General features: G+C 45.2%; 1 protein-coding gene across 1 annotated transcript in view; it reads right to left on the bottom strand.

The window, feature by feature from the left end:
- Positions 1–506: 506 nt before the first annotated feature.
- The window catches only part of LOC139391671 (protein capicua homolog), a 33465-nt gene continuing 20965 nt past the window's right edge, over positions 507–13006 (bottom strand). The window contains exons 11-19 of the mRNA XM_071139098.1: positions 12768–12907; positions 12440–12600; positions 10506–11068; positions 9049–9272; positions 8679–8824; positions 5233–5384; positions 3729–3872; positions 3254–3379; positions 507–3053 (exon numbers count right to left, since the gene is read on the bottom strand). Of these exons, the coding sequence (XP_070995199.1) occupies positions 2767–3053; positions 3254–3379; positions 3729–3872; positions 5233–5384; positions 8679–8824; positions 9049–9272; positions 10506–11068; positions 12440–12600; positions 12768–12907 (1943 nt within the window). The 3' untranslated portion in view covers positions 507–2766. The remainder of the gene's footprint in view (positions 3054–3253; positions 3380–3728; positions 3873–5232; positions 5385–8678; positions 8825–9048; positions 9273–10505; positions 11069–12439; positions 12601–12767; positions 12908–13006) is intronic.

Below are 13006 nucleotides of genomic sequence, written 5' to 3'. Positions count from 1 at the left end.
CACCCAGGTATCTGAATGGTCTGGTACACCAACTGTAGTTTTGGATTAACGATCGTGAGATTATGAGTTCATATCGCCACCTGCCTTGGCAGGAAGGATCTTAACATTGTAATTGCAGTTCATTCCAGGTAATCCCACTTTAAGATGTGAGATGTCTACTTGTGTATGGAAAATCAATTAACAAAGGGAATCTCAAAATACATAATAAAATACTGGTGATTTCACTTTGTGGAAGCAACCATAGTCGACTGTGTTGGGGAGTCACTGGTTGACGTTCACTGAATTCAGATTCTCTTCTAGTCATACTTTCAATTATCAGTATGGGCTCACACCTTTAGGCAAAACATGGGGGTGTCTACATCCACATAGCATAAAGTAGTTCTTTGTTATTACAGACCTTACAGGGGTAATTCCGTTGGAATCTTGGGTCAGTTGTACAGAGATGGATTCCATTATACCAGCACACTCACATTCACTAATCTGACTCAGAACAAAGACAAAGGATATTGTGTTAGGTCTTTAATATTTTCAATATTTAGTTTTTTTTGTGTTTTGTTTAGAAATATTGCACATGGTCAACATGCCTGTTTATGAGCTAACAGTCATCTCTCTCATTCTAAAATTCCTTCTCCAAAGTATGGACAGTTTATTTTAAGCACAATCATACAGTGTACACGCATACATGTGTGTGTATGTATGTCTGTGTGTTTGCGTGCGCACATGCATGTTCATGGAATAATTTCAGGCCTCACCTTTGCAAGATTCAACAAATCTTTGATAAATTCTATGTCTTTGATCTTGGACTATCTCATTAATATAACAAATCAAGATGTCATATAATAGTCCTTGTGACTGAAAAAATACTGCCTCTAGAATACGTGAAGAACATATGATTGATAATGTCTTATTGTATGGTATGTGAAGGAATCCGGGTGTGGCTGATTCCATACATGCATGTGCGCAAACACACACATCATCTATATGCACATATGGAAATATATATATATTTTTTTCACACATCCAACTGTATACAGAGAAATAATAATACCCCAACTCTTCCCAAAACAAGTGAAGAGGCAAAAAGTGCTATTTGAATTTCTTTGACTTTAGTTAGTTAGCTACGCTCTATCTCTTCAAATATAGTAATCTCAGATCATTCTTCTTATGCCATTGTTATTAGAATGGGTCTTCTGACTGTATTGTAAATATCTATGGCACCGACCCATATAACCCACCCATTCCAAATATATCGTATTGCACCATTTAATAAGGAAAAAATAAAGTGGCAGAGGGAAGAGAGAGGGCTCCAGAGAATGCCCTACAGGGCTGGTCTAGGATCTGCTTTCCCTGAACTAAACCCTAACCAGAGCCATCCTGAGCTACATAACAGAACTGACCCTGGACCAGTGCTTAAGGGCACTTTCTAACAACACTTGGATAGAGGGGCAGGGAGAGGAAGCAAGGGGGGAAGGAAAGGGACTAGAAATGGAAGAGGGGGGATTGATAACAACAAGGTTATTTCTATGAAACAATCTCTAAAAACAATACTTTCCTGATTTAAGTTGCAGTCACAAGACCACACATTGTGCAAACACCTGATTTCAACGTTTAAAAACAAACTGCCTGCCCCCTCCTCTATGTGTCTACTGAGAAGTCATGGGAGAGGGGAAATGGCCCAAAGTAAAATTTAGAAGAGGGCTCGCGTGGGCTGTTTCAAAACCCCTTTTATATAAGTTTATGCTGGAGAAACACCAATAAGAGCCACGAGAGAAAACAGGCCACATAAAACGTGTTATTTCCACTGCAACAATAAAAGATAAAACAACATTCCACTGTGTGACTACTAGAAGTTGATTCAATATCTACTTTTGCTTGTGAACTGTCACTTGGGAGCCAAGTGAGCCATGTCACATCATCTGCTTCCGGTGTCCTTGGTGGAATCCGCAGCCTCCACTCGAGTTGACCAATGAATGGACCATCGTCTCGTTCAGCCTTTCTCTGTGCTCTGTTACAGCCAACCATTGTTGAGTTTGTTGCTTTGTCACGCATCACCCTTCAATCTTTACATATTTCATATCTCATAATGGCGTCCACAAGGGGGAAACCCCAATATACAACATCCTCTCCAGCCAATAGGAACTCAACCTGTCTGTGACAGTGATAACTGATTGGGCCAGGGATTGGGTCAATTGTCACACTGAGTCCCGCCTCCCTTTATCGGGAGCCAATGGTATCCATGCTTGACTCACTTTCTTCAATCGCTAAAAACTGTGCAGGCCAATGGCTTGTGTGTGAGTCCATTTCAGTGCTGTCTGTTGTTGCAGCATAGAGGGGAATTTCAGTGGAGGTTACATTTGGATACATCCCAACCACTGTGCTGAGGAGTGGAGGGAGGGAAGTCAAGTCAATGGCAAACTGCATCCGCACAAATTGTTACAACGTGCCGTTGTGTATGGTCATCTTTCGTGTGACAGTTCTTGTGACTGCCACCCAAAAGTAACAGTCTGCGTTGGTGGGGTGTGCGTGTATGTGCGAGAGAGACAGAAAGAATTGTGTGTACCACAGAATGTTCTGTATCAAACTACAAATGTGCTGAGAGTACGGCCAGTACAGAACTGTGCCGACGAGATACTGAAGCCCTGTTACTACATGTACAAGGACATGCAGTGCGTCACAACAACACTCTCTCTCTCTTTTGTCACTTTCTCTCCATCTACTCCATTCTCTTGTTTTTCTCCTTCTTTCCATCCCTCTTTCTTTCCATTCCTACAATTTACCCAAACTCCTGGGCTCCTCGGGACTCCTCCCTCTTTCTCCGGGCTTCGTCCCTGTACCATCTCGAGTGCTAGTATTTGAGGAGCCGTTGGCGGCGGAGGTGGAGTCTGTTGACCCCGGGACCCCTGTTGTTGACCCGCCAGGCTCAGAGATTCCAGGGGTTCCAGGTGTGGCTGTCTGCATGATCTTCTGCCTCACTTCCCTGATCTTCAGCTGCAGACACCCCTTCGAGGGAAAGGTGTCTGAGTAGCGCGCCTGGAAGGCTGCAGTGGCCTGGGCTAGAGGAGGAGAGGAGGGAAAGCAGATGAGCCCTCTGAAGGAAAGAATTGCAGTGCAGCATTCGCGTGGTTGTATCAGAGACTAGTTGGTTGTAATCTGGTCTTGCTCAACCGCAAAGCCAGTATACAAAGTGACCAATGAGAGTAAACAATTCTGCTACATCAGTCAATGAGAGAAGCAGATGGTGCCGGGTGGCTACCTGAAGGGAAGAACCCATGTTCCTGGAAGAGCTGCATGACAAGAGCCCTGCGCTGGTCCAGAGTCCTCCGGAGAGAGGAGTACGGCACTCTGTCCATCTCCCCCAAGACATCCTCAGACTCAGCAACTAGAGAGGGATACATGAGATGCGTGAGAGATGAGAGGAGAGAAGAGAGGGGAAAATATGGTGATTGAGAGAAGTGAGGGATGAGAGAGATGAGAGGAGTGAGTAACATGAAGAGGGAGTGAGAGGAGAGAAGGGTGATTGAGAGAAGTGAGAGAATGGAAGAATGGAGAAAAGAGGTAACGAAAAATTTGAAAGTAATGTTTGAGAAAAGAATGCAAGGAGGAAGGGAGTAACTAAGGAAAAAGCTATTGGGGTCTACCAAAAGTAGTGCACTATGTAGGGAATAGGGTGCCATTTAGGACACAAGCCATAACCTATGACAGACTGTCGTACACTCCACACTATTTACCAGCTCTGTCAAAGGTGAAGATGTCCCCCTCACACTTGACGTCGCTCTTGGGTGTGTTGGGCTCTGAGCTGCAGCTGGAGAGACGGCTCCGAGCTGTAGTCTTCCTCCTGGGAGAGCTGGGGTCCTCTGCAGACGAGTCCAGGTCTGAAGAGAAGGAGGAAGAGAAGTAGAGGAGGAAGGGGAGAGGAAGAAAAGAGGAGGTGGAACAGAAGAGGATTGGAGAAGAGGAGGAAGATAAGGGGAGGAGGAAGAGAAGAGGAAGAGAGGAGGAGGAAGAGAAGATAGGAAGAAAAGGGGAGAGGAAGAGAAGAGGAGGAAGAGAAGGAGAGGAAGAGAAGAGGAGGAGGAAGAGAAGGAAGAAAAGGGGAGAGGAAGAGAAGAGGAAGAGAAGAGGAGGAGGAAGAGAAGATGAAGGGAGAAGAGGAGGACGAGGAGGAAGAGAAGAGAGGAAGAAAAGGGGAGAGGAAGAGAAGGAGAGGAGGAACAAAAGAGGAGAGGAAGAGGAGAGGAAGAAAAGGGGAGAGGAAGAGAAGAGGATGAAACAGAAGAAGGGGAGGAGGAGGAAGACAGAGAAAGAGGAGGGGAGGAAGAAGATATAAGAGGAGGCAGATATAGAATGAAGAGAAGGCGTTTTTAAGAATAATATTATAATGTATTTCTGGTCTTGACGGAGGAAAGAAATCCATTCAAATTCATTTTAGTGGCTGTGCTAGATTCTTAATACATTTTCTTTTGAATATGTATCTCTCCCTAGTCATGCTTGTTTCAAGATATGGCTTAAACTTAAACCTCCAAGCCCAAATCTTGAGACTGACCAAGACAGCAGGGAAGATTACTGGTATGACACTTCCCTCCTCTCTCCAGGACATTTTCCAGGAGACCATGATCAGACAGGCCAGAAAGGTCAAATCGGACCCCACACATGCACTGAACAGAGTTCCAGCTGATGCCATCCACGAGGCGTTATATGGTGCCTATATGCAAGCTGAACAGATATACATATTCACTTGTCCCCGAGGCAGACGTGGGAGATGGCAATGACGGACTGGACCTGGCCTGTAGGCCTTAAAGGGATATTGACGATGAGGCCCTTTATCTACTTCCCCAGAGTCAGATGAACTGACCATTTTTATGCCTCTGTGTCCAGTATGAAGGAAGTTGGAGATAGTTTCGCGAGCCAATGCTAACTGGCGTTAGCGCAATGACTGGAAGTCTATGGGTTTCTGTGACTAGGTGGAACTGCTATCTAGTCACAGCCTTGCCTGACATGAGCTTATTAACTTTTTGTGTGGGTGGGGAGGGTGGTGTATTTCTCATTTGATTCTATGTATTTCTGTATGAATGTGGAAGAGGCTGCACTCTCTATTGTCCAAGTCAAATTTCCACTTGGGGACAATAAAGTATATCATATCAATAATGTTAGAGATTCAATTTGTATAGCGGACATGCTAAATTTGTAAACACAGACTTCATTTTTAATGCTATCTCTTTGTCTCTCTCTCACCTGTGGAGTTCCTCCTCTTCTTCCGGTAGCTGCCCAGTATGGCTCGGGGGGAAGTGGCCAGACTCTGGAGGGTGGGAGAGGGCAGCACCTCTTCTGGTCTGAACTCTGGCAGCTCGGCAAAGCGCTCCTCGAAATAGGACCCCGACAGGACCCTGGTACATTTGAAATATAGTTAGATTTTATGAGACCCATTTTGGGATCGAACCGTACCCGACTACACCAGGTAGCTAAAAAGGGCTTAGCCCCCTCACTTCAAAGGTGTGCCTCCTCAGTTTTTCTTAAAGGTATCAGCACAATGGACAGAGCGCGCCGCGGTGTGTGTAGGGGGGCTATGTAAAGCCACTGAGGTTTCCATAAAAAGCGTGAAAAAAACGCTTCTCATCTCTGGTAGGCTAATAAAGTGATACGCCTGTAATATTTGATTTTGATTTATAAAAGACGGGGTCAAGTTTACCGGTCCGGTGCCATATTAAATGCTGAAATGTCTCCTGGCTCCTCTGCTGTTCCTATGGGGGGGTCACATGTCCATTAGTTTGGGTAGTGTGTGCCTTTAATGTGGGTGGATAGATATACTGAACGGTAATGATTTCAGTTGCAGGGAGAATGACCACTGTTACATCCTGACAATGTTTATGAGGTTACTGCTTATGAATGAGGAAGGTGTAGAAGAGGTGCTACAGCCACGTCCCTCTCCACTATTGCACACTGACTCGCGCCAATTCTGCCGCACTATTTGTTTTATTGTGTCAACTGTTTGTCAATGTTTAGCAATGCAATGTAAAATATACACGAGTGTACAACATTTTAGGAAGACCTTCCTGATATTGAGCTGCACCACTCCTTCTGCCCTCAGAACAGCCTCAATTCGTCAGGGCATGGACTCTACAAGGTGTCGAAAGCGTTCCACAGGGATGCTAGACCGTGTTGACTCCAATGCTTTCTACAGTTGTGTCAAGTTGGCTGGATGTCCTTTGGGTGGTGGACCATTGATACACACGGGAGACAGTTGAGAGTGAAAAACCCAGTAGGGTTGCGCCAGGCACCTACTACCTCGTTCAATGGCACTTAAATACCCCATTCAAAGGCACTTAAATGCCCCGCTCAAAGGCACTTAAATACCCCGTTCAAAGGCACTCAAATACCCCGTTCAAAGGCACTTAAATACCCTGTTCAAAGGCACTTAAATACCCCGTTCAAAGGCACTTAAATACCCCGTTCAAAGGCACTTAAATGCCCCGTTCAAAGGCACTTAAATGCCCTGCTCAAAGGCACTTAAATGCCCCGTTCAAAGGCACTTAAATGCCCCGTTCAAAGGCACTTAAATGCCCCGTTCAAAGGCACTTAAATACCCCGTTCAAAGGCACCTAAATACCCTGCTCAAAGGCACTTAAATACCCCGTTCAAAGGCACTTAAATACCCCGTTCAAAGGCACTTAAATACCCCGTTCAAAGGCACTTAAATACCCTGCTCAAAGGCACTTAAATACCCTGCTCAAAGGCACTTAAATACCCTGCTCAAAGGCACTTAAATGCCCCGTTCAAAGGCACTTAAATGCCCCGTTCAAAGGCACTTAAATGCCCTGCTCAAAGGCACTTAAATGCCCCGTTCAAAGGCACTTAAATGCCCCGTTCAAAGGCACTTAAATGCCCCGTTCAAAGGCACTTAAATACCCCTCTCAAAGGCACTTAAATACCCTGCTCAAAGGCACTTAAATACCCCGCTCAAAGGCACTTAAATACCCCGCTCAAAGGCACTTAAATACCCCGCTCAAAGGCACTTAAATACCCCGCTCAAAGGCACTTAAATACCCTGCTCAAAGGCACTTAAATACCCTGCTCAAAGGCACGTTTTTGTCTTGCCCGTTCACCCTCTGAATGGCACACATACACAATCCATGTCTCAATTGTGTCAATGCTTAAAAATCTTTCTTTAACCTGTCTCCTTCCCTTCATCTACACTGATTGAAGTGGATTGAACAAGTGACATCAATAAGGGATCATAGCTTTCACCTGTCCTATGTCACAGAAAGAGCAGGTGTTCTTAATGTTTTGTACACTCAGTGTATATTTATCAGTGAAGTTATTATTAATGTCTACATATTCCCCCATTAATTTAGAATGTTTGGTTACGGAAATGCTGATAATTCATTCAATATAATATATATTCATACCATTCTCATTCTCCAAAAGGAAACGTTGTTTGGAGAGCTCACAAACTACACAACACTTGTGATAAAGAACTTTTGGTTTATTTAATTGCATTTACCAGTTTACTGTCAATTTCTTCATTGTCTTTGTTTTGGAGAGCATGAGTCCGGTTTCTCCGTCATGTTTAATGTCGTGTGAACGTGCGTGCTTTAGCGTGCATACAGCCCATTCTGAAAGTATTCAGACTCTTGACCTTTTCCACATTTAGTTACGTTACAGCCGTATTCTAAAAATTGATTAAATGACGTTCTGTCCTCATCAATCTACACACAACACCCCCATAATGATGAAGCGAAAACAGGTTTCTAGTAATGTTTGCAAATGTATTTAACATTTTTAAACAGATATACCGTATTTACATAAGTATTCAGACCCTTTGCAATGAGACTTGAAATTGAGCTCAGGTGCATCCTGTTTCCATTGATCATCCTTGAGATGTTTCTTCAACTTGACCTGTGGTGGACATACCTGGCCTGTGTGCCGAGAATAGGACTGGCCAAATGTATTTAAGTGGCCATTTGGAGATGTTCTAGTTAGTTCACGTTATGGTAACTCAAGGGGAGGTTGTATTTGAGCCTGGTAGACCCCACCAATGCTTTATTGGTTAAGACAGGTTTTGCCTGATGAGATTATTTTTTGTATATATATATATATATATATATATATATATATATATATATATATATATATATATATATATATATATATATATATATTTATAAATACCACCGTCATCTTTCAAAACACCCGCGCTGTGTAAATAAATCCAACACTAATTTGCACCTCTACCTGCCTGCCTCCTGAATATTTGCTCTTACGACTGCTAGAAAGCCCCTATTTTACGCTGATACAGCGCAGCAGAGAGAGGGTCGATTTCCAACCTGTCACTTCAAAAGCACTCAATGATCTCGGAGCCTCTGCATGTGAACATTATGTTTATTCTGGTGTAGTGTGATATAAGCAGAATTCAATACAATTCCAATGCAAGAACCCCCCCCCAGAAATTTAGCCCCTTCGCCGATTACAACTGCCCCCTTAGTCACTTTATCCTGACGCCGGGTCTGGATCGAACCCTCAACTTTACTGATGTAAGCAACAAGCTCCAACCAACTGATTCCCTGGCTACATAATCTTCTCCAATTGGTCATAACTGTCAACTGTCAATACACGTTTACTGTCAACTATGGTAACGTTTTAATTTCCTCCCATTGCTCCCTCCCCCAATCCCTGCCACTCACTTGTCAATGGAGTCGGAGGGCTTTCTGAGTGGTGGAGGGCGGAATTTGGTCTTCTTGGCTGAGGGGGGCGCGTCCCTGTCAGTCTGTGGGGCAGGCGGAGGAGTGTCCTGTCCTGTGGGAGGGTGGGGAGGTTCCCTCGGTCCAGCCTGGAGAGAGAGAGAGAGAGAGAGAGAGAGAGAGAGAGAGAGAGAGAGAGAGAGAGAGAAGAAAAAATACATAATAATAATAATAAGGAAGGATCAGTGACCATACCAGCAGCCTCATCCTTGATCAGTGTTTGCGATAATTGTTTGCATCGCAATAATCGTTTGCAGGACGACTAACAAATTAATTACATTGCTTTTGTAACATCTATAAAGTCGTCTCTTACCCCTTTGCTGTGGCCCTCGTTGCCACTGTCCCCTTTGTTGTGGCCCTCATGGGGCCAATCATCTGTCTCCCTGGACCTCTCTGGTTCAGGTGTCCCACATTCCATCTTTATCCACCTCTCCCTCTCTCCATCCACGTCTGTCTGTTTCTCTTTGGCATAATCTCTGGCATCGTCCGTGTTCTCTTCTTTCACGTGGCTGGCTCGACCACCATTTTCTTCACTCCCTGCAGGAAAAAAGTGGCTCATGATTCCTAGTAAAAATACACTACATGACCAAAAGCACCAGCTAGTTGAACATCTCATTCCAAAATAATGAGCAGTAATATGGAGTTGGTTCCCGCTTTGCTGCTATAACAGCCTCCACTCTTCTGGGAAGACTTTCCACTAGATGTTGGAACATTGCTGTGGGGACTTGCTTTCATTCAGCCACAAGAGCATTAGTGTGGTCGGGCACTGATGTTGGGCAATTAGGCCTGGCTCGCAGTGGGCGTCCCAATTCATTCCAAATGTGTTCGATGGGGTTGAGGTCAGGGCTCTGTGCAGGCCAGTCAAGTTCTTCCACACTGATCTCGACAAACCATTTCTGTGTGGACCTTGCTTTGTACACGGGGAATTATCATGCTGAAACAGGAAAGGGCCTTTCCCAAACTGTTGCCACAAAATTGGAAGCACAGAATCGTCTAGAATGTCATTGTATACTGTAGTATTAAGATCTCCCTTCACTGGAACTAAGGAGCCTGAAACATGAAAAACCATTATTCCAGACCATTATTCCTCTTCTGCCAAACTTTACAGTTTGCACTATGCATTGGGGCAAGTAGCGTTCTCCTGACATCCGCCAAACCAAGATTCGTCTGTCGGACTGCTTGATGGTGAAGGGTGATTCATCACACCAGAGAACGCATTTCCACTGCTCCAGAGTCCAATGGCAGCGAACTTTACACCACTCAAGCTGACGCATAGCATTGCGCATGGTGATCTTATGCTTGTGTGCGGCTGCTCAACCATGGAAACCCACTTCATGAAGGTCCCGACAAACAGTTATTGTGCTTACGTTGCTTCAAGAGGCAGTTTGGAACTCAGTAGTGAGTGTTGCAACCGAGGACAGACAATTTTTATGTGCAACGCGTTCTGTGGGCTTGTGTGGCCTATCACTTCGCGGTTTAACCGTTGTTGCTCTTAGACATTTCCACTTCACAATAACAGCACTTACAGATGACAGGGACAGCTCTAGCAGGGCAGAAATTTGAAATGGCCAAATCCACTATTTTGAAGGGGTGTCCACATACTTTTGTATATATAGTCTATATAGTAGCATAGCTAGTTATAAAAGAGGCAACTATAGCAGAAGAGGCCATAAGCAGAGAAGTGAGGAGAGGAGAGATGGAGGTAAGAGAGGAGGAGGGGAAAGGGTACAGAGTGAGAGTGAGGGCAGGCGGACTACAGTTTTGACGTACCTGTTGGTGTGTTGCTGCTGGACGTACCCATTGAGTTAGCACCGGGTTTGCTATGTGCCTCGACATCCTCTGTCATCTTTTCTTTCTTTATGCTCTCTTTCTTTATCTGTGTCTTGGTCTTCCTTTGGGCCTGGTCCTCCACCTGTGGCTTGTGCTCCATCTCTGCAGTCAGGTGTGGCATTCCCTCTTCATGTGACAGGGTCACGTCCTTTGAACCCTGGACGCCGACAGCTGAGCGTGATGATTGGCCGGACACTTCTTGAGCCAAATTGGGGGGCACAGAGGTCATGGAAACCCCATCTGGCGCCAGGATGACGTTCTGGTCCGGGTAAATGGCGGTGAGGAGTTGACGTCCAGTCCCCGGGGCTCCAGGGGAAAGGGCCGGGGCTAGCCAGGGTGGTTGGCCCGCTACGAGAGGGTGCACAAGGGCTTGGCCAGCCGGGGCGATGGCGGTGAAGCCCAGGGTAGTCAGGGACGATGGCAGGTAGGCGGGGCCTGAAGAGGGAGGGGCCTGGACTGTTGCCGTGGAGACCCCTCCGGTGCCTGATTGGACATAAGTGATCCTAGAGTAAAGGAGAGCCAAAAAGCAGGAGGGTCAGCTATGTACACATTGTTCTGATGAAGGTCAATTGACAAAGGCACAGACACAATAAACTAAAAGTCTGCAGAGGTTCTCTTGTCATTAAAACCACGTGAAAGTAATAGTGGGACATATACACTGAACAAAAATAAAACACTACATGCAACAATTTCAAAGATTTGACTGAGTTACAGTTAATTTGAAGAAATCAGTCAATTGAAGTAAATTCATTAATCTATGGATTTCACATGACTGGGAATACAGATATGCATCTGTTGGTCACAAATACCTTAAAAAAAAGGTAGGGGCGTGGATCAGAAAACCAGTCAGTATCTGGTGTGACCACCATTTGCCTCATGCTGTGCAACACATCTCCTTTGCATAGAGTTGATCATGCTGTTGACTGTGGCCTGTGGAATGTTGTGCCACTCCTCTTCAATGGCTGTGAGAAGTTGCTGGATACTGGAGGGAACTGGAGCACGCTGTGTTTTACGTGGATCCAGAGCAATGGGTGAGCTGTCTTCTCAGTATGCAGGCCATGGAAGAATTGGGACATTTTCAGCTTCCAGGAATTGTGCCCAGATCCTTGTGAAATGGGACCGTGCATTATCATGCTGAAATATGAGGTGATGGCGGCGGATGAATGGCACAGCAATGGGCCTCAGGATCTCGTCACTGTATCGCTGTGCATTCAAATTGCCATCTATAAAATTAAATTGTGTTTGTTGTCCGTAGCTTATGCCTGTCCATAACAAAACCCCACTGCCACCATGGGGAACTCTGTTCACAATGTTGACATCAGCAAACCTCTCACCCACACGACGCCATACATGTGGTCTGCGGTTGTGAGGCCGGTCGGACATACTGCTAAATTTTCTAAAACGACGTTGGAGTCGGGTTATGGTAGAGAAAGGAACATTAAAATCTAAGGAAACAGCTCTGGTGAACATTCCTGAAGTCAGCATGCCGACTGCACGCTCCCTCAAAACTTGAGACATCTGTGGCATTGTGTTGTATGACAAAACTGCACATTTTAGAGTGGCCTTTTATTGTCCCCAGCACAAGGTGCACCTGCGTAATGATCATGCTGTTTAATCAGCTTCTTGATTTGCCACACCTGTCAGCTGGATCGATTATCTTGGCAAAGGAGAAATGCTCACTAACAGGGATGTTAACAAATTTGTGCACAAAATGTGAGAAAAATAAGCTTTTTGTGCATATGGAAAATGTATTGAATCTTTTATTTCAGCTCATGAAACATGGGACCAACACTTTACATGTTGCGCTTATGTATATTTTTGTTCAGTATAATATACTGCATAATCAGACGTTTCTCGTAGGTTAAAGTGAGTACCTTGTTGGAGGCGAGGTTAGCAACACGGTCTGGGGGGCTGTGATGCCCGAAGTCATCACAGTGGCTGTTGCCATGGATACAGGGAAGGGACTCCCAGGAAACACTGCTCCAGCAGAGTGGACATTTGTCTGGACCATCGGCATGGGGGCGATCTGGATAATCTGTGCAGGATAACACACACATCAACAGGTCAACCAAGAGGCTAGTGGTCCCCATGCATCAGCTGCTTGGAGCATGGGTTGTGTGTCATTATTCCCGCAGTAACAACACATTTATTCGGAGAGTTGCTGTTATATTGTATGTAATGCTTGTGTGTAATAATCGCTACCTTGCTTCCTGGTAGAGCACCATTTTGCACAGGAAGGGGAGGAGCCACCAGGCAGCTGGGCTGAGGAGGAGTAGAGCCAGTTCTCACTGTTGCCATGGGAACCAACATCTTGCTCTGCAAGACTGGAGACTGGGCTTGGACTGGTGAGAGAGAGAGAGAGAGAGAGAGAGAGAGAGAGAGAGAGAGAGAGAGAGAGAGAGAGCAAGAGAGGGAGAGCGAGAGATGTTGGTTTAGGTAAC

The sequence above is a fragment of the Oncorhynchus clarkii genome, chromosome 32 (genome assembly GCF_045791955.1).
Source record: "Oncorhynchus clarkii lewisi isolate Uvic-CL-2024 chromosome 32, UVic_Ocla_1.0, whole genome shotgun sequence".
In the NCBI taxonomy this organism is placed as follows: Eukaryota; Metazoa; Chordata; class Actinopteri; order Salmoniformes; family Salmonidae; genus Oncorhynchus; species Oncorhynchus clarkii.
This window is presented reverse-complemented; position numbering and strand designations above follow the sequence as displayed.